The sequence below is a fragment of the Lycium barbarum genome, chromosome 7, assembly GCF_019175385.1.
Source record: "Lycium barbarum isolate Lr01 chromosome 7, ASM1917538v2, whole genome shotgun sequence".
Lineage (NCBI taxonomy): Eukaryota > Viridiplantae > Streptophyta > Magnoliopsida > Solanales > Solanaceae > Lycium > Lycium barbarum.
Window position 1 is genome coordinate 281,161 of NC_083343.1, and position 24,982 is coordinate 306,142.

Sequence of the window (24,982 nt, forward strand, 5' to 3'; positions counted from 1 at the left end):
TGTGGCATTATTACGTAAACCAAGAAAATGGCAAAATTGTGGCATGATTATTCCAAGGCAACCTTTACCAAAAGAATTTGCTGACAGCTTCGGGTTCAGAGAGGGTAAAGGTGTGGAATGTTTGCAGAAGTCTATGATACCACTCGAGTATTTGTATCACAGATTCGGTTATCAAAGGAGTTTCATCGATCATCAGGATGAATTCTTCTCATATGACTCTTGGAAGCAGAAACGGTGCTTCGCTTTCGCAGTATGTTTTTTAGGGACTATAGTATTTCCTAAAGGAACCACAAAAGATATTCACACCCATCTTGTTATTGTAACTAAGGCTCTTTTTGGTGGCATCGACGGGAAACACTACACTCTGGTCCCTATGGTCGTGGCAGATATCTACCGAGCATTAGGGCGTTGTAAGCGCGGGTATAAGCATTTTGAAGGATGCAACTTGCTTCTGCAAATTTGGCTGATGGAACATCTTCAGAAAGTCAACGGGGGTCTAGCGTTCCAGAAGCCGACGGGTGAGAATCACATTCTGGGTCATGTTCCAGGCGCTATCTTGACAGCAAAATCATTTGAGAAACCAAAGTGTGTGAAAGAGTGGGTAGAATTTCTTAGCCATTTGAACGATGACTCGATGCAATGGATGTTCAGTTGGTTTCCGTCTGAGGTCTTGGTGTTTCGAACGAAGATCGTACCATTTTTGGTCTTGATAGGACTTCGAGGTTTGCAGCCTTACGCCCCGCTGAGAGTTTTGAGACAATCAGGGAGGAAGCAAAACATACCTTTAGTGGCAGATATGAGTCATTACTGTGTTGACTACAAAGAAGGGAAAATTCCTTTTGCAAAAGAGGTTATTCGCATGTGGAAATTGAAAGAGACCACAAAAACAGATTCAGTTGAGCCAAATAGATACCAAGCTGGGTGCGAGGACAACTATGTGGAATGGCTGGCCGCTGATTTGGAGGAATCAATCAAACCCGGTGTTAGTTTGAAAGATCGGATTAAGGATGGGGAAGCCGAAGCATGCATATTACTCCGACAATTGCGTAAGAAAAGTCTTGTTTCTGAAGCCGAGCATCATGCGCAACTTAAGGAAAAGGAAAGGGAAGCAGAGAATTGGAAGCAGCAAGCACTTAGTTACGAGCAAAGTATGCAAGAGTTGGATACACTTCTGGCTGAACAGGGCGATACTTGTATCAAAGAAGGCATCAAAACAGGGGGTGTTCTAGCTATGTCATACCTTGCCCAAAATCGCCGAAAGATCGATCAGTCAATTCGGGCAACCAAGAGGTTCAAGAGCGACGAAGGGCCATCTTCATTTTAGTTAACTTGTTCAATAGCGATTGTAATAATTTCTTTTGCATTGGGATTGTATTCGTTTTGGGCTTTCAATTAATAGCACACTGGAATGACACATGACTACATATGTTATCCTTCAAATCCACGCTAGGCCTACCTTTGGCACAAAAGGTCCCTTGCATAATAGGACGCATTGATTTCCTTCCGATATGTTTTGTTTGCTATTCAATATATGTTTGTTTGCAATATGTTTTGTTTGCTATTCAATGTATGTTTGCTACGCAATATGTGCTTATTTGCTATGCAACATGTGCTTATTTCAACATTATCTGCTAAATCTCCATATTATTTTAAACAGCAATCATTCGGACCATACTAACACAGCTTTCTTCATTCTTAAAAGGTTTATTTTTTACTATCCCCCAGAGGTTGATTCGCGTTGACTGTGAACTGGCAGACCACCCATACTTCACGAGATCAAAAGCACGAACATCCGGCAATATGAATGATTCAGGGGCATCCGAACAGACTGGCTTGGGACTCGTCACTCTTCCAAGAGAGGAACCTGAAGCTTCAGGAGGGGGAAATGATGAACTCATTGCCCAATTGTTGCAGCAAATGGCCAATATGCAGACCGAAATTGAGCGACTGCGGAATCTCACCAATCTGTCCATCACTTTGAACGCCCCTCACCCTGAGCAAAGAACAAACACAACAATTCCACCATCCTTTTCGCCTGTCGATTCACCCGCTCCACAACCTTCTCCCTCAAACCCTCCGCTTTACACAGTCCATCCAAATACCTCCAACCCCCAACAAACTAACCAACAATCCGCCTCACAACAGTCAAATCCACAACAAACCATTCCACACCAGATCCACCCGCAACCAACCATCCCGCAACAAACAATCCAACGACAAACCATCCCGCAACAAGCCAACATACAACAAACTACTTCACAACCAAATGACCAGCAACAAGCCAACCTCCAGCAAATTAACTTCCAACAAACCAATTCACAACCTTTCGCTACTCCTTACATTTCTCAACCTGTAGTTACCCAAATTAACCCACATACCCAAAACTACCAAGCGGTTCACCATACACCATTGGCGCATATTGCCAGCCATAACACACAGTATGCGGCAGAAGCTCATCCTTTCACTACCCAGGCACAGGCCTTGCAACATCCAGAAGTTGACCCCTATGAAGAGTTGGAAAGGGAAGCTAGGGCAAGAGCGGACGAAGATGTGGCAAAAGAGCTTCGCAGTCTGAGGGAAGCAGTCAGGAACATCCAAACCAACAGGGGATGTGAAGGACTTGAATATGAAGATCTGTGCATTCACCCGGACATTGAGTTACCTGCTGGATATAAGGTGCCGAAGTTTGACATGTTCGACGGGAAGGGAAACCCTCGGGCTCATTTGAGATCATATTGCGATAAGCTTGTCGGAGTGGGTAAAAATCAAGCTATCAGAATGAAACTGTTTATAAGGAGCTTAACTGGAGAGGCACTCGATTGGTACACATACCAAGACCCGCAGAGGTGGCACAGTTGGGGAGATATGGCCCAGGAATTCATGGACAGATTCAGGTTCAACACTGAGACTATCCCGGACCGGTTTTATTTGATGAAGCTGGAGAGAAAATCAACAGAAACTTTCCGGGAATACGCTATGCGCTGGAGAGCAGAGGCGGCAAAAGTCCAGCCTCCAATGGCAGAGAGTGAAATGACGATGCTTTTCGTACAATCTCTAAAGGACCCCACATATTATGAGAGAATGTTAAGTGTCATTGGGCAGAAGTTTGCTGAAGTCATCAGGATGGGGGACTTCATAGAAGAAGGGATAAAAACAGGAAGAGTTACAAATCTTGCGGCCTTGCAGGCCACAAGTAAGGCCATTCAGGCAGACCCTGCTAAGAAGAAGAGAGACGGAGTATCCCCGGTCATGGCCATCCAAGATCAAAGACCCACCCCAAAATCAACCCGCCAATATTCTTCACCCCAGCCCTCGCACTACAGCCAGTACACCCAAATACCTCAGCCTTATTACCAACCCCCACCTACCCCTCTTCCGGTCTATCATACTCAACCAACATATTACTCACCCCGGTCACCTTCCTACCAAAACCCACCACAACACCGTCCAACCTACGCAACGCAACCCCAGTACCATTCACCAAACCACCCACAAAACACCCCTAGACCACGCCCAAATGTCGAAAGAAGACCAACCAAAACTTACACACCATTAGCCGAACCTTTAGCCCAACTGTACGAGAGGCTGAAAATGGCAGGGATACTCCAACCGATTCAAGGAAGAACTCCTGATCCCATCCCGGGATGGTATGACGGGACTAAACATTGTGCATATCATTCAAGAATTGCAGGGCATGATACCGGAAGCTGCTTTGCTCTCAAGGATAGAGTTGAGACGTTGATCAAGGAAGTGGTCATACAGCTTAAGGAAGCTCCCCCGAACATAAACAACAATCCGCTGCCGAATCATGGCGATGCAAATGTGCACATGATCACCCTTGATGAAGATTGCAATCTGGAGGGGACTATCGTGCCAATTAAAGAAAGGGAGGAGGTTGAATCGTCGGCTTATGTTGCTCCAATAATCACGGTTCAAAAGAGGGCCCCATTCGAAGTGCTCACCCCAAGGCCCAGGATCACAGCTTTCGTTGCCCCAACACCTTCTCGCAACACCAAAGCAGTCCCCTGGGATTATCAATCTGGTGAAAGAGACAAAGGGAAAGGAAGAGTAGTCGTGGAAGCCGTTGCCACCGGAATGACTAGGTCTGGACGGTGCTATGCCCCCGAAGAGATAGCACGAGGGGCGTCAAGCAAGGAAAATGGTCCGAAGAAGGCCGTTACAGAAGCTGAAGTCGAAGAATTCTGGAGAAAAATGCCAACGAAGGAATATTCTGTTGTAGAACAATTGAAGAAAACGCCAGCTCATATTTCCTTATTCGCATTATTGATGAGTTCTGAAGCTCATAGGAGCGCTCTAGTGAAAATACTGAACGAAGCCTACGTTCCGGCCGAGACTTCCAGTGAGAAATTATCGGCTATGGTAGGGGAGATCCTTGAGGCCCACCGGGTCTCTTTTCATAACGACGAGTTGCCACCTGAAGGTTTGGGGTATAACAAAGCATTGAACATCACCATCAAATGCAGGGATAAGTTCATCTCCAAAGTATTGGTCGACGGAGGCTCTGCTGTGAATATATGTCCTGTTGCCACTCTACGAGCATTAGGGATAGACGTCGGGAAACTCCGTGACAGTCAAGTCAGTGTCAAAGGATTTGACGGAGCCCAAAGAGATGTTGTTGGAGAGATCGATTTGTTTCTGGAGATTGGGCCTGTGGAGTTCATTGTGAAGTTCCAAGTGATGGACATATCTACTTGTTACAACCTGCTGATCGGGAGACCATGGATCCACATGGCTGGCGCGGTTCCTTCCACTTTGCATCAGAGCCTGAAGTTTGTGTGGAATCACCAAGAAATAGTGATCCATGGAGAAGGCAACAATTCTTTATACCCGGAATGTTCAATTCCTCCTATTCAAAGTGTGGAAAGGCTAGACGGATCGGTTTTTCATATTAAGGAGAATGTGTGCACTGCTCAAGCGAAAAGAATGGAATTGCCACAAGTACTTATGATGGTGGCATGGGAGATGCTGAAGAATGGCTTCCGACCCGGTCAAGGCCTTGGTCCGAACTTGAATGGAATTGTGGAACCAATTCAACTGCCCGGGCATAAGCATACTTTCGGTCTCGGATATGAGCTCACCCCCGAAGAGATTGCTTCGGCTAGTCTCAAAAGAAGAAGTGACATTCCCTTGCCAAAGCCTGTTCCTTGCCTGAATCAGTCATTTCTTAAGGCTTCCGCTGCCCAAGCACCAGAGGAAACGCTTGAAGACAAACTCCTGGAAAGTTTTAAACACTTATTCATCACCGAAGAAGAAACTGAATGCAGTATGGTTTCGGATGGGTATTCTGAAGATCCGACTATCCGGGATGCAGAGCCAGGATGTCGTTTGAACAATTGGATTTGTAACCCGCCCCCGTTTCTCCGGGAGTCTTGGTAGACTAATTGTATTCAGCATTTGATGAAACAGACACGATTTGAAATTGAGGCTTGAATCGTGTCTATGCTTTTGTTATTTTTGCCTCTAAACTTTGAAGTTCAAATGCAATTTTCAAGCCATGCTTTTATTTATATTTTTTCTGTCTTTGCTTAATTAATTTTCTTTTATTTTTCAGCAATCAAATTAACAAATCTGCCAATACTGTGAATGTGACACATAATGAAACAAGCAACCCTTGAAAAGTTATAAATCCATAAATAACATTCTCTTAACAGGTTCGACCATAATTCCTTCTGCCCTCGTAATATTTTCCACCAATTCTCCTAACCCATATTTTCTCAAGTTCTTTCGAGTTCGTATTTGTTGATCGGAACAAAATTGGCTACTACGTCAACTTCTTCGCCCGGGGACTCTTACATCGTCTACAGTCAAAGAGGGGCATCTGTTGACACCCAATTTTGCCCCTCTTTTATTTAATTTTATTTACTCGGGCTTCTAAATTTACTGACGAGCTAAACACTTTATTTTCACTATTTTTTATTTTATTACTACTACTATTAATATCGTTACTTTTATTTTCAACATTACGAGCATTACTTTATCACAAATCATTTTCGGGTTTGGACTCGTTAAATTAATTACAAGACAACACTTTGCAAAATCTTTATTTTTATACATATTAATTATTATTTGTCTTTACATAATATATATTGTAGCAGTTATTAAATTAGAAGCCCCAAAATAATTTAGATAAAGGAAGAAGGATCCATATTTTCATCCAATTGCTGGCCCAAACAACAAAGCACAATATGCCAAATAAATGGCCCAACCCATGTTTTTAATTTCATCAGACTAGCCTATTTCCTCACTTAACCAACCATCCCAAATCATTCTTTAATAACTTACCCAACAAATCAGCCCACTACCTAATATTACCCGGTCCAGCCCACACATTCCATACCCGACCCGGTCCGTTCCACAACATGAAATGAAACCAGTAGGGTTTTATTTCATTTTCCTCTGCACCTCACCCGCCGCCTCCCTTCTCTCTCTCTACTCTTGTCTCTTTCTCCTCTTCTCTTTCCCACGTTCCACGTTCCCTTCCACTTCCCCTGTCCCCCACGCTCACGTTCCTCTCCACCATACCTCTGTTCCCCTCGCCTTCTCCCATACTCTTCCCTGCCACTTCCACTCGCCACTGTCCCCTCACGCCTGTCCACTTCGTCTCTCTCCCACGCTCCTCTATTTTCTATAAATGGGTCCTAAGTTGAATCAGTTCGGGGGGATTTGGGGCTGGAGAAAGAGGATATTCAGTATCTTTGGGGATTTGGGGGAAACAACACTCAACATTACTTATTTTTGTTACTCTAAATCTGAGTTTTTGTTCAAATTCTCTTGTTAGAGTTCTTGGAGTGAAGACGAAATCAATCCTACGAAAAAGGACCAAGAATCTGGAACCAAAAAATTCCCTACAAAACACAAGTTTTAATCAACCAAAAATAGCCAACAATTACTCTATTTTCCTTTCTTTTTCTGTTTAAAACCGTAGTTACTTTAATCGGGTCCGGGTTCGGATTCTTCGAGTTCGAGTGTAGATTCGAGACCTCGACGACCCCAGTTCACTGCACCCACAAAAGGTCGGTGAATCTTGAAGCTTTAATTTTTCCTCAGTTTTCTTTTTATTGGTAGTGCGTAACGAATCTGTTCGTTTGGAATAAAAGCATGAATTAGAGTTCTCTAGTGTAAAATCATGCCTTCGGAACATGTTAATGTCGTATATGGGATGCTTGTGTTGATATTCAGACATCTGTTATGTTGATGTATTGTGAAAGTAGATATCGAGCATTCCTCTTGTCGATACCCGTGTCGTTTGGATTAAATTCATTTTTAGAAATCATGTGTTAAGTTGCTGTTGTTTTCGGCCTGTATAAACTTCATAGTTCTGTTGCTATCTTGATGGTTTCCAATTAATTTTTAGCTTTGTTTGCTGCTTGTTTAAAGTGCGACATGGTTTGGTCGATGTGATTTTATAAGCGTCTTAGTATTACGTAGTTTCAGCATGCGAATTGAGAAGCATAAATCATTTACAGCTTTAGTATTTTTTTTTCATCTGTTCAAAATGATTTAGTGTGGGCTGTAGATTCTATGGTTTAGCCTTCAAACGCGTAGGTGTTTGGTTTCATATTCCTGTTTTCATTTGAATCTGTCCTCATCTTAGTCCATCTTCATTCTAATAGTTTAGTTTGTTCATGAGTTTTGTGTGAATTGATTTAGTAGTAATTTCGTTAATTTAGGCAGTGTACTATGCTAGTGTAATCGAAGGGGTTTCGCGGTAATTAAGTAGTGATTATGCATGTTCTTTATGTCATTTGGTCGGACAAGTCGATTAGTGTAATGTTCATAATGAGATTTAAATTTTGTTAGCATCCGTGAATTTGTGCTAGTGCTCTGTTGAGTCTTATAATGGTGTTTGGAGTCACCTGTTGATGAAATCTGTCAATCCTGTGTCGTACTGACCTAGATGCGATTCTGTATGCTTGTTTCATTACATGTATGTTTATTTGCTTTTGTTTGTGTCTGTTAAGCTGGGAACTGATGTATAAACTTTATGGGAATGAGTCAGCCTGAATGTTGTCTGGTTTCATTTCATTGTGCACTGTTTTTGCATATCCAACAAATTGGTGTACAGGCTTCTTGAAAATAGTTTCTGATTGAGTTATCGGCTAACATCAGTTGATTTTGGTTTTTGTCTAGTCAAAGTGCCTGTGATTGATCATTTGTGTTAGCAGCCACCAGCTTGTAACTTGTTGTCTCCAGTTTCCTCTTAATCTGCCCTGTTATCTTTCTTTTGTATTTTCCCCATATCATGTTGTCAAGGTAAGATAAACTTAGACTTTGGATAAGGACATTGTTATGTATCTAGCAAGTAAGTTCTGTGTTTATGGGTGAATGGAACTTTGGTAAAATGTTTTCTATTGATTTTTCAAACGAAGGAATTGGTTTCGGGAAAGATAAAAGGAATAAGTAGGAGTCCAGTATTGTTGAAAGGAAAATGAAGAAAAAGGATGTCAGTTGGTGTTTTACAGGATTAGTTGATCACTTGTTTTCAACTCGATAAATCTGTATAGTTTGTCCTTGCCTGACCTATACTGTTGTTTTTGTTAAATCAAATAAACTTATGATAGCTGAAACCTAAATCAAACAGTTTAGGATATAATTGATGCCTGTTTGATGAATACTTTGTGGAAGGTGTAGCAAATCTTCAAATACTTTAAGATGCACCTAGCTGCAGCCTTGTGATGCCATGAACGGCTGTACATTTTGGTCTTTCTACTGCCATTTATTGCTGTTGCTTTGCTGTTGCGTTAAGGTTGTCACTACGTTGTATCTTTCTTCATATAGTAACAACGTGTATCTCTTTTTGCCTACTGTTTACATACACCTATCTTCGTCTATTTATTAGTATCACATCAGCATCTGTTTCATGTTTTAATCTTTCTTTATTTCTTTGTTTGCATGAACACCGGAGCCAAAGAGTTTCATTTTTGAGACTCAACGACGCCGCAATCACATGGAGCCTGTGCGTGCTTGTTCGTTCCCAGCCCTACGTCGCTCAAAAGCGAACCAAATCTAATCTTTCTAGAATCAATGTCGGTTACAGACTATTTGGCTTCTGCTTATTTTTTACCTATGTTATGCTTGTTTGACGATATCTTTCTGCTGAACTATAAGATCATTATTTGCCCTCTGGTTTGTTTGCTACTTTAGCTAAATAACCAGGTAGTTTTAAGCTCTGTTGTTGGTTGATCTAAACTTGTTAGCAATGCTAAAAATATACTCACATCACGTCTAATTAAATATATTAGCAATGCCTAGTTATTATTTATAACCAGCTTCATTTAAAGTTCCACTATAATTAATAGTGAATAAGTTACTATAGGCTTGGAATTTTCCCTTATTTCACGATACGAAGGAAAAGGTACTTTTTTTTATCACACAAAGGAGGACCTTTTATTTTTAGACTTAAGAAATTCGTTTCAGTCCATTTAGAAGTTTTCAACGACTTTCGAAAATACTCAATCTATTTACTTTAAAAAAGAGAAAACTAGCATCATTCTATGGCAAATAAATGGATAAGATTGTTTACCTTAATTTAGCTTCTTGGGTCCACTTTATTCCGTTGGTTTGGAGCTGTTCACGTTTTGCCTTTAGGAAGCTACTTTACCACTTGTAAAATTTTGATTTCTAACTAAGCACTTTTTATAAAAATCATTATTTTCTACAAGTCCTATTTAAACAACATTGTTATATTTCTATTTACAACTTTAGCAATTTTTACAAAATTATTTTCGTTTCTATAATATTTACACTTAACCTAATTAATTCCTTTAAGTTCGGTCGGTTAACCATTGCTAATGGGTCTTAAAGGATGCCTAATACCTTCCCTTTAGACTAATTGAACCCTTACCTAGAATCCTAAGTTTCGCAGACTTTTAAAACAGAGTTAACTTTAAAATAACTTTAATAAACTTTAGGTGTCCTAATTCACCATAAATAATTAGGTGGCGACTCCTTAAAATAAACATAAACAGGAATCTCCAATATGTTGTACTTCTAATTTAACCCGGTTAAAATGGGGTATGACAAGCGGTGGAGGCCAGAGACACATACCTTCCATCTTCGCACTGGTGAGGCCACGATTACACTTGAGGATGTAGATGTCCTCTTTGGATTGCGGGTTGATAGAGAGCCACTGCACACTCGGTACGAGCCTCTTCCTAGTCGGACGTGGGTGACAGAGTTGACTAGGCTCACCCATTTCGTGCCTGATGCTGCGGCCCAGATATCCGGACAGAGTCGGGTTCAGCTTAGTGCACTCTGCACTTATTTGGAGGGTCTGGATCCGGTTGGCGACGGCACCCCGCAGGACGATGTTGATCGTCATGCCCGTTTGTACCTGCTAATTATATTCGGGGGCATCTTGTTCCCGAATTCATCGGGTGCCTTTGTCAGTTTACGTTACTTGGTTTTTTTGGAGCATCTGGACCGTTTGGGAGACTACAGCTGGGGCGGTGCTGTTTTGGAGTATCTTTACAGATGCCTGTGCCGAGCGTCTATTGGTGCTGTCAGAGATGTGTGTGGATTTTTTGCTCTTCTCCAGGTAATATTTAAGTTGCGTTCCTGTAATGTCAACAAACCTCTTGAAAGGAAGGGCGACTAAAAAATCGTATTTTCTAATATCGCTTACAGTTATGGGCGTGGGAGAGGATGCTGCCTTTTCAGCCCGTACCTAGACATCACCTCGAGATTTACATGCCTTATGCGAGGAGGTGGACAGCGGGTTTTGACCGGGATGTCGATACGCACCACAGTATTCTTCCATTCCGGGACCAGCTTGATCACATGACGGATGATGCAGTAAAACTATTTAAATTTACATTAATAATTTAATTAAACGCCTTTTCTACATGGTGATCACTGATTTGTATTTATATGTTATGCAGCTATTTATATGGACGTCGTATGCTGCTATATTAGATGGTTTGCCCCCCTTCTGTAGGGCAGGTCAGGGGGTTTGGAGGTCGCGGTGTCCATTGATACACCTGGACATCGTAGAGGATCACATGCCCGAGCGTGTCTTACGACAGTTTGGGCATAAACAGAGTATACCCCCTGATGTCCGTCATGAGCTCCGACACTACCAGCGAGACGATCGGGCTGCCATTGATGTTAATTTTTTGGATTTCATGGATGTCCAGCTCCACCGTTGGGAGAACAGGTTGGGCACCTTAGCGGTGGTCGGCCATTTGACTCCCGTTGAGCATTACATGCGCTGGTACCATCAGATCACACGCCGATTGATCGGCAACCCAGCTTTGCGTCCCCCTAGGGATGTAGGATATTCAGCACTCGCGAGGCAGTACGAGACATTGGTAAGTTTATCGTATTTAGATTTATCTAATTTCAATAATTGTTACGTTTTAAAAATAAACTTTTTTTATTTCTGTTAAACACAAATGCAGCTGGTGGTCGTACAACGTTTACGCATCTTGGGGTTAGAGCATATGCCTTACCCTGGGCTTGCGGGGCTTGCCACGGAGATGGTTAGGATTTCCGAGAATGGTATCCGCCAGGCAGGCGAGATTAGGCGCATGGCGGAGCCTGTTCCGGAGGCTGAGTATCAGGCAGCACCGGGGGCTCCCAGAGGCGGAGGCCGTGCTGGCAGAGGACGCCGTGCTGCCGGAGGACGCCGTGCGCGTAGAGGACGCGGCGCTGTTGCCGGAGGACCTGGTGGTGGAGGACTGGTAGATGAGGCAGATGAGGCCGATCCCATTCCAGAGGGCGTTCACGGTCTAGTCCATCCGCAGCCCTTCCAGGTCGGTGGCAGCTCACCTGGAGACTCACCTACGTTTACGCCGGCGCTCTTACTTGCTGAGATACCCGGGTCTTCATCACAACCGAGCCATAATGCATACATCGAGGAGCGTGATAACGTTGATTGGGCGGCGTTACGCGCTTCATTAGCCGATGAGCGGCCTGTGAGGAATTCAGAGGGAGCCCGGATTCTTGACTTTGATGAGTTTTTGATCCCGGTTAGTATTTAAAATACATATTTGTTCATTTAAATTATTTATTTATATATATATATATATATATATATTATTCATTATTTAGTAATATTTTATATTTTAGGATTCGGCGTCAGCGGGTCCATCAAAGCCACCCACTCAGCCTGCCAAGGCAGAGGTGTCTTCTCATGAGACTACCGAGGCGCATGTACGTTTTTTACTTAAAACTAATTTTATTCAATATAAGGTCAATATTTAATATACATATTTGATCATTTAAAGTACTTATTATTTCATTTTTTTCATATTTTAGGATTTGGCGCCAGCGAGTCCATCAAAGCCACCCACTCAGGCATTTTCTCATGGGTATGCCGAGCCAGCAGTGTCTTCCCATATGACTACCGAGCCACAGGTAAGCTTTTTATTAAAATTTATTTTATTCAATATAAGATCAATATTTAATATACATATTTGATCATTTAAAGTACTTATTATTTCAATTTTTTTTTCATATTTTAGGATTCGGCGCCAGTGGGTCCACAGGAGCTGCCCATTCCGGAGCATTCTCATCAGCCTGCCGAGGCAGAGGTGTCTTCTCATGAGACTACCGAGGCGCATGTAAGTTTTTTACTTAAACTAATTTTATTCAATATAAGGTAAATGTTTATTTAATTTTTATAACCTTTACTTGAACTTCGAACAGCATCTCGTCCAGGAGACTACCTCATATTCACCATCACACCCATCTCAGGAGGCTACAAACCCATCTCAGGAGCCTTCTCAAGCGCCCGTTGACACACAGGTTTGATTAAATAAATAACGTTAATGTATTCAACATAAATAAGAAATGATACTAATATTTATATATTTTTCAGGTTCATCCTTCGGCGCCTGCGGTGGCGACTCCTGACGAGGAAGAGGTCCAGTTTCCAGACCCAGCTCAGCCTGAGGTTCTGAGCGTGGCAGCGGGACAAGATCCCAAGAAGAAGCACGTTCTAGTTAAGGGCGCAAGGGCTAGGGGAAGAGGAGATGATCATGACTTGGAGCGCCCGGTTATTAAGAGGAAAAAAGGCGACGGAGACGATGGCGAGGGCGGTGGGGATGGTATGAGCCTTAGGCCTAGGGATAGTCTCCGCCATACTACATGTGGGACCCATCCTCGATAGTGTATATACATTAGTGTTGTACAATTTATCGTAAATATTATACATTTTTTGCATATTTATAAATATTATCATTAGTCTTTATTATTGATAATAAAAAAAAACGTGACACATTCGAAATAAAGTTAAGCATTAATTTAAAAATAAGACGAAACCCTAAAGGATAAATAACTTAAAGCTAATGACTACAAGTCTTCAAACAAAAAAGGACTTCGAGCACTTTTCAACTATTAAAACGACAATTCAAAGTATCACATATTCTTGATGTGTTGAATCTATTTTATTAATTGTACAAATATAACTAGAGTTCTATATAAAATATTGAAGTTTCGGAGTCTTAAAGCATGATTAATATACGGCTAAACTACGTAAAAAAGTTTTTATTACGTAATAAGGGAAGAATGGAAAGGGGAATTTGTGGTTTTGTGGTGTCCTATAACGCAGTAAAATCATGCGTTATACGTTGAGGCGTATTCCGTATAGCGCAGTATTTTACTGTGTTATAGGACTTAACGGGACCGTCTCCGTTAGTACTATAACGCAGTAAAATACTGCGCTATAGGTACTTTAGTAACTTTTTTTTTTGTTGGGGCATTTTGGTTCAAAATGTTTTTTTTGGAGCCATTTTGGTTCCGGACCCCCATTTCATCCACTTGACAATTATTCTTGAATGGGTGTTCGGACATAAATCGAAAGAAATTATTTAAAGTTATGTTGAAAAATATTTAAGTCGAGGGTATATCAAAAATAATTTTTCCATCTTTACGAGGTAGGACGTACGCTTTTCCGTTTTCAAACTCTGTTTGCGTAATTACACTGAATATATTGTTATTAAAAAATAGTATGCAAGGTCCACCACTGCGTACAAGGCTGTAGCAAATGCAGCTATTGAGTTCTCATGTTTGTATTCTTCACTGTTTGAGCTTGGTATCCATATTCAACAGTCACCTATACATCTTAAGGTGTGATAATATTGGGGCAGCTTACTTGGCTCTTAGTTTCATGCTAAAAACACATTTATTTTATCAAAGTAACTAAGTAAGTCATTATTTCATCTAATTCACTAAAGTAATACGTGTTTTTGAAAATTTTCAGAACTAGAATATTAAATGTGTTCTGTAGTAACGTATTAAACATTATTTTATTCAAAAAAATCCAACGGCAAAAAAGTTAATGGTGAACGGTGACGTTTTATTGCTAATACGTAACTGATAGTAACGACTCTAAAGAATTCAGGCACGGACAATCCTTGTGCGAAATCTGACAACAACTGATCTTAAAATCTAACAGTAGATATGAAAGATGGTTGTTTCTTAATTTTCATATATAAAAGACCATGATATATATATATATAAATTAATTGCTACTAGTTATTTTTGTAAACTTAAGACATTACTATATAATATAAGAGGGAATGTGAGGACTACAGTTTCTCAAATTTTTAAAAACTTTTTAATTAATTACTTTTATGTCCTAATTTTATTTATTTAAGTAAATTTTTTTATTTTTTATTTTTAAGGTCTACTTTTCAAAAGCTATCGAACCTGGGGACTTTTATAGTCCTCACAATAATTTCTAATTCTTTAAAAAAAAAAAAATTAATTACTTTTAGGTCCTAATCTTATTTATTTAAGTGAATTTTTTTATTTTTTATTTCTAAGGTCTACTTTTCAAAAGCTATCGAACCTTCTACCTCATTTTTCATGTTCTTTGATTTTCTGGTTCGTGCTCGATATCCGCATTTAAGCCCAATTAATCTAGATAATTAGCACTGTATCGCGCCTATTCAGAGGGAACGCTTCCTCCAAAAAAATTTTCCATATCCATGTTCGAACCCCTAATCCCTAATTAAGAGAGGAGCAGCTTCATCCGCTGCACAAGTTAAATTATGTATTTGTCTTAAAAGTTCATTAACTATGTATAGATTATTTATTTAGAACTAAATAACTTCAGAAAATTAGGATACATAAGTTATAAATGTCAAATTCTGGCTCCGCATTTGATTTGAAGTAAATAATTTTATCAAAATGGAAGTTAAAATATTAAAGCAGTGGAATGAAAATTTTGCTTTTATATAATTACCCACTTGTGGGACTACAATGGGTATATGATTGTTGTTGTACACTTATACTAACACAGATTATATTTTTTTAGTTAAATATCTACTTTTATATCTTGAATTTGGGCCCGGGCTTAATACAGGCCTCACATAACTAGTTGTATCTATAATTTCTTTTGCGCTTTAACCATCTTGCACTTTGAAGGTAAGATTAATTACGTGTAGAGATCTTATCAATGTCTTTGCCTTTAATTTAGCATTCTTTTGTTCAAGATTTTTCTTTATTGGTTTTTAAAAAACTTTTCCAAATTTTCCTTGTGATGCCAATCTTTTTTTTTTTTAATTTTTTTTTTGTACTGAAAATGCATAAGGTCAAGAAAGATACCATCTTATGTATGGATCTAAAAAAGCATCACTTGATAATTTGTTATAGTTTATTTTCTCGGTTGATTTTTCTCCAACGTAGTGTGAAGATTGCTTATAGATCAATTTGAGTTACGACCTTAATATCAATCAACTATCAGATTCCATATTCTTTAAAGCAGTTACCATCAGTTACGTATTAGACATAAAACGTTACTTACAGTAACGAATTACCTTTAACACCGTTAATCATTAACTTTTTTGTCCGTTGAATTTTTTGAATAAAATAATGCATAATACGTTAGTGCGGAATACGTTTATTCTAGTTATGTAAATTTTTAAAAAAACGTATTTCTATGAATGGGCCGAAATAATAGCTTATTGTAATGAATATGGCTATATTTTAATATCTCGTAATTGGTGCTTAAAATTTTTCCGTTTATGGAATAGCATATATTTGTGTTAAACTTTACATCAGATAAAAAGCGGAAACTATGATATGTTTAGCAGAAACCAATGTGCAAACTAGCTCTTACTTAATGGACTAAAGAAAAGGATAAACAAAACAAATTTGTGGTACGCGTATAAAAGAACATATCAATTTCATGTTTATAAGAATTTATTACAAAACTAAGCTGTTTCTGATCTACAAACCAATAAAAGAATCATTACAATACCTTATATAAGATCATAAATAAAAGAATACTATGTTCCTAATATATATTTTTTTTTAACTTGTCAATGCTTAGTTGTTTTGAGCACAATCAGCTGGAAATCCTTGTGGAAACCTCTTTGTATCAGTGCAATAATTGTAAACCATGTAATTCTTCTGCACCCATTTCAACCTCTCTTGGCTTGTGTTATCCAACTCTTCATTCAACCATGAATTGCTTGTTGAAGTTGCAGAATTGGAACTGCAAGAAGATGATGATGGAGTCTTGGGAATACAAGCATTTGCATTGAAGTTTCTGTAAGAAGCACTAAATGGTGCTTGACTCCAATCAGTTTTCACAAGTCCTCCTCTTGTAGCCCAATCATCTGCATTCCATAAACTTGAGTATATCCTCATTGGTTGGTTTTTGGGATATGACACTCCAACTGATTCTGCATTCTTGTATTCTCTAATGGGTGTTCCATCTACATAAAATCTGTTCAACCAAAAAACAAGAGAACCCCAAGTCAAAATTGACACTTTTTAAAAAAAACAAGAGAACCCCAAGTCAAAATTGACACTTTTTAAAAAAAACATGAGAACCTCAAGTCAAAAATTGACATTTTTTGAAAAAACAAGGACTCCAATTCAAGATTGATTTAAAAAATGTGTTAGATTTTGAAGAAAGTTTGAAAGTTTAATTACTTACATGATGCGTTGTGGATTCCAGGTGATGGAATAGGTGTGAAAATCAGCAGTTGGGTCAAACCAGAGATGAAATTGCTGCTCTCTGTTGCCTTTGCCTTGGCTAAATACATTAGTATGCAGAGTATAAGGATCACCACTTAGATTCCCCAGGAACTCAAAATCTATCTCATCATGTGTTGGTCCTTGTGATGACAACTGCAATAAAATTCAAAGAAAGATCAGTTTCATTTCAACTCAATAAACATCTATACTATGTAGTCTAGCTCAAAAATGTTACTTTACAAAAAGAAAAGAAGCTTACATAATAAGCAGTGACAGTGCCAGCAGAATTGCCAGGTACAAGTTTGAGCTGCATGTCTATTTTACCAAAAAGATATTCATTCTTGGATTGAAAACCAGAGCCAGATATTTTATCAAGTGACAGAGTTAAAAGGTCTCCATTGTTGAGTATTTTTGCTCTGCCATCACCCCATGTTATTTCAAATTCTTCATTAAATTTACCTCCAATAGCAACACCAAAAGCACTACCCATAACACATATCATAAGTAGTATTACTAATTTAGAAGAAGAAAAAGAAGCCATCTTTATTTCCTTATATTTCAAAATTTGAGACTTTTCAAGTTTGTTGGATGAATTTGAGTTGGACAGTCTAGGTGGGGTTTTATAGGGGTTTATTACCCCCCAACCCCCACTCACCCACCTCACTAAGATAAAAATAGCTTAAGCGTGTGGGGTTTAGGCATGAGGAAGTAGAGACGAAACTTCAGTGTAAAAAAGAAAGCAGGAAAAAAATAAAGATTTGAGTATTGAGCTGGACACAGAAAAAAAATGATGCCATCAAAGCTAAGTGACAGCCCATATACTGATTTTTCCAACCTCATGCTATCATTTTCGAATAAAATTATGTCTTGGGTTTTGAAAATGAAAAAAGAATTAGTAGAAAATATTTTTCTAAAAATGAAACTTTATATAGTAGCTAACCTCTTCCTTTAATGAGCTTTAGGACGGCGAATTTAAATTAGTTGAACTTCAAAACGAGTATTAGATATTGAGCGAAAAAAAAAATTAATGTAAATATGTATGGATAAGATTTTATCATTCAAGTCGGTTGGTTTGATCCAACAGTTAGAATATTCAAAATTCCAGAATATTAGAGTTTTATCATATAGAACCGCCTATTTGACTAGTAAGAGCCTGTTTGGATGGACTTATGTCTATAAGCTGCAAACAGCTTATAAACTGCTTTAGATAAGTTAAGTTAAATGGGCTTAATTATTTTTTTGAGTTTATTTTAAGCATAAAATGACTTTAATCTGACCAGCCAAACGCTTAAAAAAATTGAAAACAGCTTATAAACAACTTATAAGTCAATCCAAACGGGCTCTAAGTGGGTGATTGTGATTTATTACTGCAACGTCCAATAAAAACACATGCACCGAATTTAATGATTTGCGTGGACCTACTAGCTGGCCTTTTACCATTTTAGATGTACATTTTGATTGGCCTTTTCATTTATTTATTCATCAGGTCCTTTCCAAGGTGCATTCATCAATTCCTTCATACTACTAGTACTTTAAACTTTAAAGTTGGTCAAAATCAAAGCCGGCTAAGTCACACGTTTCCTTCTGAAAATTTCTGAAAAAATGTGAAGTTCTTTAAGAATAAGCAAGAACTGTGTGATCCAATAAACCTCATAGCTGAATTTCAACTAGGGCTGGGCATAAATATCGAAAATCAAAAAATCGAACTGAATCAAACCGAAACTTCAACAAACCGAACCGAACTAGTTTGGTTCGGTGTTTGGTGTCCACCTTCAAAAAATCGAAACCGAAATAGCCGAACCGAAATTTGATAAAACCGAACCGAAAAACCGAACACACACCGAAATTTAATACATTACCCAAAAAAATTAAAATAGTCCAGGCCCATTAAGTTTAAAGCAAAAAAAAAAAAAAAACAATTGTAACAAGCCCTCTTTTGCATTTGTATCCCTAATTTTCTACTTCAGTTGAGAAAATCAAATATGTTAAGGAAGACAACTAGGATGTGTCTTTAGTATTAATGTATGTCCTTTATGTGTTTTCTTAATTATTCTCACGGTATGTATTAACACCTAGTAATCCTATATTATGGTTATAATTTTCTATTCTTGTATATCCTGTTTGTTTGATTTTGATTTCAATTTATTAGTTTTATGTTTTATTGCTTTTGAGAATATGAATTAGTGTCAAAGGAATCGCTTCTAATATCATATCAAAAAAACCGAACCGGACTTTAAAAAACCGAAACCAAAAGAACCGAGCTGAACTAGTTTGGTTCGGTGTTCGGTGTCCACCTTCAAAAAACCGAACCCGAAATAGCCAAACCGAAGTTTGATAAAACCGAACCGAAAAACCGAACGCCCACCCCTAATTTCAACTCACTTTAAGTTCAAAGACGCACTACTAGAAAAGGAGATTTTTCCCATCGATATTCAGTAAAAATTTATCCTATAAAAGTTTATTTTCGCACCTTACAATTTCATTAGAAAAACGCATGGTGGAAAATAAGTTCTCATTGAAACGCTGAAAAACTTTCTAATTTTTCCGTGTGAAAACTCTACTATTTAGTGGGAAATAGACGCTAAAATTTTTTCAGTGAGAAAATAGTAATTTTTTAGTCGTGTCAGCATCCATATAGTCCTGGACGAGCCCGACACTTTTGTAACCCAAAAAAAAAAAATTGAAACCAAACTAACCCATTAAAAAAAATCAAGCTAAGCTTCACGCACAAAATTTGTGCGTGAAAGGATCAAACCGTAACTTTTTAAGTTTGGTCTTTCATATATGGATACGGATGATTTGTCCATCCATATTGGTTCAAATTGCAGTGAGATGATAGATGATTTTGGCAGACGCAAAAGATTGTATTGAAAAAATAGAGTTGGGCTGATGTGAAAGAAGTGAAAGTAAGAGGGTAGCTTTTGAAAGAGAAATATTGATTTTCTTACTAGTAGTAACTAGTAAGGATAAATACTAATTTGTATAGAGTACTATTGTACTAACATACGTTAAATTATGGAGTATCATGCATACTTTCCAAAGTGCATTAATCCAACATTCCCATTTGTTTATCATGTATACTTTCTAAAAGTGCATTAATCCAACACTATATTAAAGTACTATGAAGCTGGTAGCCAGAGCTAGCTTATAAATCACACGTTTCCTTCTATTGAGGGAAAAGATTTCCACAAAGATCTTCTGGCCATAATGAGTGCTAGCCATTTCATTCTTGAATGGGTGTTCGGAAATAAATCGAAAGAAATTATTTAAAGTTATGTTGAAAAATATTTAAGTTGAGGGTATATCAAAAATAATTTTTTTATCTTTACGAGGTAGGGCGTATGCTTTTTCGTTTTCAGACTCTGCTTGCGTAATTACACTAAATATATTGTTATTGAAAAATAGTATGCAAGGTCCACCACTGCGTACAAGGCTGTAGCAAATGCAGCTATTGAGCTCTCATGTTTGTAGTCTTCACTGTTTGAGCTTGGTATCCATATTCAACAGTCACCTATACATCTTATGGTGTGATAATATTGGGGCAGCTTACTTGGCTCTTAGTTTCATGGAAAATGTCCAAAAATACCCCTAACCTATTGAAAAAAGCTCATAAATATCCTTCTTCCACCTTTTGATTTAAAAATACCCTTAAAATTTGTTTTTGGCTCAAATATACCCCCCAACCTATTGAAAAAGGCTCATAAATACCCTCCTTCCACCTTTTGGTCTAAAAATACCCTTAAGGTTTGTTTTTGGCTCAAATATACCCCTCAGATTTTTTTAAATCTGATTTTATTTTTTAAAATCTGGATTTTTTTTTTAAATCTGGATTTTTTTTTTAAATCTGGTTTTTTTTAAATTACGGAATTTTATTATTGACCAATTATGGAATTTTATTATTGACCAATTACGGAATTTTTAAAAAAATCTGGATTTTTTTTTAAATTATGGAATTTTATTATTGACCAATTACGGAATTTTTAAAAAAATCTGGAGTTTTTTTAAAATCTGGATTTTTTTTTAAAATTACGGAATTTAAAAAAAAATCCATATTTAAAAAAAAAAATCCAGATTTAAAAAAAACTCCAGATTTAAAAAAAACCAGATTAAAAAAAAACAGATTTAAAAAAATCTGAGGGGTATATTGAGCCAAAAACAAACCTTAAGGGTATTTTTAGACCAAAAGGTGGAAGGAGGGTATTTATGAGCCTTTTTCAATAGGTTGAGGGGTATATTTGAGCCAAAAACAAACCTTAAGGGTATTTTTAGACCAAAAGGTGGAAGAAGGGTATTTATGAGCCTTTTTCAATAGGTTAGGGGTATTTTTGGACCTTTTCCGTTTATTTTATCAAAGTAACTAAGTAAGTCATTATTTCAGCCAATTCACCAAAATAATACGAGTCTATGAAAATTTTCAGAACTAGAATATTAAACATGTTTTGCAGTAACGTACTAGACATTATTTTATTCAAAAAAATCCAACGGCAAAAAAGTTAATGATGAACGGTGTTAAAGGGTAATTCGTTACTGTGAGTAACGTTTTATGGCTAATACGTAACTGATGGTAACGACTCTAAAGAATTCAGGCACGAACAATCCCTGTACGAAATCTGACGACAACTGATCTTAAAATCTGACAGTAGATAATGAAAGATGGTTGTTTCTTAATTTTCATATATAAAAGACCATGATATATATATGAATTAATTGCTACTAGTTATTGTTGTAAACTTAAGACACTGTATCTTTAATTTCTTTTGGGCTTTGACCATTGCACTTTGAAGGCAAGATTAATTACGTGTAGAGATCTTATCAATGTCTCTGCCGTTAATTTAGCATTCTTTTGTTCAAGATTTTTCTTTATTGGTTTTTAAAAATCTTTTCCAAATTTTCCTTGTGATGCCAATCTTTAATTTTTTTTTAATTGTTTTTGTACTGAAAATGCATAAGGTCAAGAAAGATACCATCTTGTGTATGGATCTAAAAAAGCATCACTTGATAATTAGTTATAGTTTATTTTCTCTGTTGATTTTTCTTATACATAGTGTGAAGATTGCCTATAGATCAATTTGAGTTACGACCTTAATATCAATCAACTATCAGATTCCGTATTCTTTAGAGCCGTTACCATCACTTACGTATTGGGCATAAAACGTTAGTCACAGTAACGAATTACCCTTTAACACTATTAATCATTAACTTTTTGTCCGTTGAATTTTTTGAATAAAATAATGCCTAATACGGTAGTGCGAAATACGTTTATTCTAGCTATATATTTTTTTTTTAAAATGTATTATTTCTATGAATTGGCCAAAATAATGGAAAAGCATATATTTGTGTTAAACTTTACATCAGATAAAAGCGGAAACTATGATATGTTAAGTCGAAACCAATGTGCAAACTAGCTCTTACTTAATGGACTAAGGAAAAGGATAAACATAACAAATTTATGATACGCTTATAAAAGAATATATCAATTTCATGTTTATAAGAATTTATTACAAAACTAAGCTGTTTCTGATCTTCAAACCAATAAAAGAATCATTACAATACCTTATATAAGATCATAAATAAAAGAATACTATGTTCCTAATATATATTTTTTTTTAACTTGTCAATGCTTAGTTGTTTTGAGCACAATCAGCTGGAAATCCTTGTGGAAACCTCTTTGTATCAGTGCAATAATTGTAAACCATGTAATTCTTCTGCACCCATTTCAACCTCTCTTGGCTTGTGTTATCCAACTCTTCATTCAGCCATGAATTGCTTGTTGAAGTTGCAGAATTGGAACTGCAAGAAGATGATGATGGAGTCTTGGGAATACAAGCATTTGCATTGAAGTTTCTGTAAGAAGCACTAAATGGTGCTTGACTCCAATCAGTTTTCACAAGTCCTCCTCTTGTAGCCCAATCATCTGCATTCCATAAACTTGAGTATATCCTCATTGGTTGGTTTTTGGGATATGACACTCCAACTGATTCTGCATTCTTGTATTCTCTAATTGGTGTTCCATCCACATAAAATCTGTTCAACAAGACAACCCAAGTCAAGATTAGAACTTTTCAAGGAAAAAAAAAAACCCAAGTCAATATTGAAACTTTTTAAGAAATAAGAGAATCCCAAGTCAAAATTGACAACTCTTAGAAAAAACAAGAGAACCCCAAGTCAAGATTGACATTTTATAAGAAACAAGAGAGCCCCAGGTCAAAATTGACATTTTTTGAAAAAACAAGAGGACTCCAATTCAAGATTGATTTAAAAAATGTGTAAGATTTTGAAGAAAGTTTGAATCTTTAATTTCTTACATGATGCGTTGTGGATTCCAGGTGATGGAATAGGTGTGAAAATCAGCAGTTGGGTCAAACCAGAGATGAAATTGCTGCTCTCTGTTGCCTTTGCCTTGACTAAATACATTAGTATGCAGAGTATAAGGATCACCACTTAGATTCCCCAAGAACTCAAAATCTATCTCATCATGTGTTGATCCTTGTGATGACAACTGCAATAAAATCCAAAAAAAAAAAAAAAAATCAGTTTCATTTCAACTCGATAAATATATTATCTAGCTCAAAAATGTTATACACAAAAAAACTTACATAGTAAGCAGTGACAGTGCCAGCAGAGTTACCAGGTACAAGTTTGAGCTGCATGTCTATTTTACCAAAAAGATATTCATTCTTGGATTGAAAACCAGAGCCAGATATTTTATCAAGTGATAGAGTTAAAAGGTCTCCATTGTTGAGTATTTTTGCTCTGCCATCACCCCATGTTATTTCAAATTCTTCATTAAATTTACCTCCAATAGCAACACCAAAAACACTAACCATAACACATATCAAAAGTAGTACTACTAATTTAGAAGAAGAAAAAGAAGCCATTTATATTTCCTTATACTTCAAGATTTGAGACTTTTCAAGTTTGTTGGATGAATTTGAGATGGATAGTCTAGCTGAGGTTTTATAGGGGTTTAAGAAGTAGCTAGAGCGTGTGGCCGTGTGGGGTAGTGTTTAGGAAGGTTCATAGTAAAACAGAAAGCAAGAACAAAAAAGAAGAGTATTGAGCTGGACACAGGAAAAAAGTGATGCCATCAAAGCTCAGAGACAGCCCATACACACTACTACTACTCTTTAAGATTTACCTGTTGGCCTGAAGGTTACTCATTCCAACCTCACTCTCTCATTTTCAATTGCAATTGTCTCGAGTGCCGGTCCATGAATTAGATTTTTTTTTATTTTTTATTATGAAATGTATTTTATTTATTGGGTCCAAGGTGAATTTAAATTAATCGGGATACTAAAATAAGTATTATATATAGAGTGGACATTTCATTATAAACTTTTACTCCCATCGTCTCAAAATACTTGTCACGTAATTTTGAGGGTCAAATTACATGTATTTTGACTAGTATTTTAATACATATTTTTTATCATATTAATATTAGAAGATTTCGTAACTTATAATAATACTAGTATTTTACGTATCGAAGATCAAAATATTAGTAATTAAGTATTTTGAGAGGGAGGAATATTCAAAATTCCAGAATATTGAAGTTTTTTCTATAGAACCGCCTTAAATTATTTGACTAGCAAGTGGGTGATTGTGATTCTGTAAAATCCAATAAAAATACATGCACCGAGTTTAATTATTATTATGGACCAACTAGCTGGCCTTTTACCATTTCTATTTCGGACGTGCATTTTGATTGGCCTTTTCATTTATTTATTCATCATGTCCTTTCCAAAGTGCATCATTTTTTCAACTCCTTCCAAGGTGCATTCAATACACCGTATTAGTATCAAGTTGGTAAAATAAAGCCCGTTAATACAGAAATACTTTGTTGATTTTATTTGTTCTTGTTTTTTACCCCATTTTTTATATTATTTATATTATAATTCGATTAAATTTACATTCGTATGGATATTTTATATACCGTGTAACATAGTACTCCTAATAAAGACGACAATATATCTAATCCTCAAACTCAACTTTTATAAAGATGAAAGAATACTCACCATTTCGCCATAACGTG

General features: G+C 37.2%; 2 protein-coding genes across 2 annotated transcripts; both read right to left on the reverse strand.

Moving 5' to 3' along the window:
- Positions 1 to 16,136: 16,136 nt before the first annotated feature.
- LOC132602803 (probable xyloglucan endotransglucosylase/hydrolase protein 23) lies at positions 16,137 to 17,549 on the reverse strand. Its single transcript, XM_060315576.1, has 3 exons — positions 17,213 to 17,549; positions 16,913 to 17,106; positions 16,137 to 16,699 (listed from the first exon to the last, which is right to left on the reverse strand). The coding sequence occupies exons 1-3, from the start codon at positions 17,492 to 17,494 to the stop codon at positions 16,297 to 16,299; spliced, it is 879 nt and encodes a 292-aa protein (XP_060171559.1). The 5' UTR covers positions 17,495 to 17,549; the 3' UTR covers positions 16,137 to 16,296.
- Positions 17,550 to 22,399: 4,850 nt separating this feature from the next.
- On the reverse strand, positions 22,400 to 23,885 carry LOC132602804 (probable xyloglucan endotransglucosylase/hydrolase protein 23). Its single transcript, XM_060315577.1, has 3 exons — positions 23,550 to 23,885; positions 23,259 to 23,452; positions 22,400 to 22,977 (listed from the first exon to the last, which is right to left on the reverse strand). The coding sequence occupies exons 1-3, from the start codon at positions 23,829 to 23,831 to the stop codon at positions 22,575 to 22,577; spliced, it is 879 nt and encodes a 292-aa protein (XP_060171560.1). The 5' UTR covers positions 23,832 to 23,885; the 3' UTR covers positions 22,400 to 22,574.
- Positions 23,886 to 24,982: the final 1,097 nt, after the last annotated feature.

What these genes read in the sequence shown, in the direction of transcription:
- LOC132602804 (XM_060315577.1), bottom strand. Translation starts at nt 23,831, where the DNA reads ATGGCTTCTTTTTCTTCTTCTAAATTAGTAGTACTACTTTTGATATGT. An exon ending in GCACTGTCACTGCTTACTAT is followed by an intron (nt 23,453 to 23,549) that starts GTAAGTTTTTTT and finishes ATTTTATTGCAG; the next exon opens with TTGTCATCACAAGGATCAAC. An exon ending in TGGAATCCACAACGCATCAT is followed by an intron (nt 22,978 to 23,258) that starts GTAAGAAATTAA and finishes CTTGTTGAACAG; the next exon opens with ATTTTATGTGGATGGAACAC.
- LOC132602803 (XM_060315576.1), bottom strand. Translation starts at nt 17,494, where the DNA reads ATGGCTTCTTTTTCTTCTTCTAAATTAGTAATACTACTTATGATATGT. An exon ending in GCACTGTCACTGCTTATTAT is followed by an intron (nt 17,107 to 17,212) that starts GTAAGCTTCTTT and finishes ATTTTATTGCAG; the next exon opens with TTGTCATCACAAGGACCAAC. An exon ending in TGGAATCCACAACGCATCAT is followed by an intron (nt 16,700 to 16,912) that starts GTAAGTAATTAA and finishes TTGGTTGAACAG; the next exon opens with ATTTTATGTAGATGGAACAC.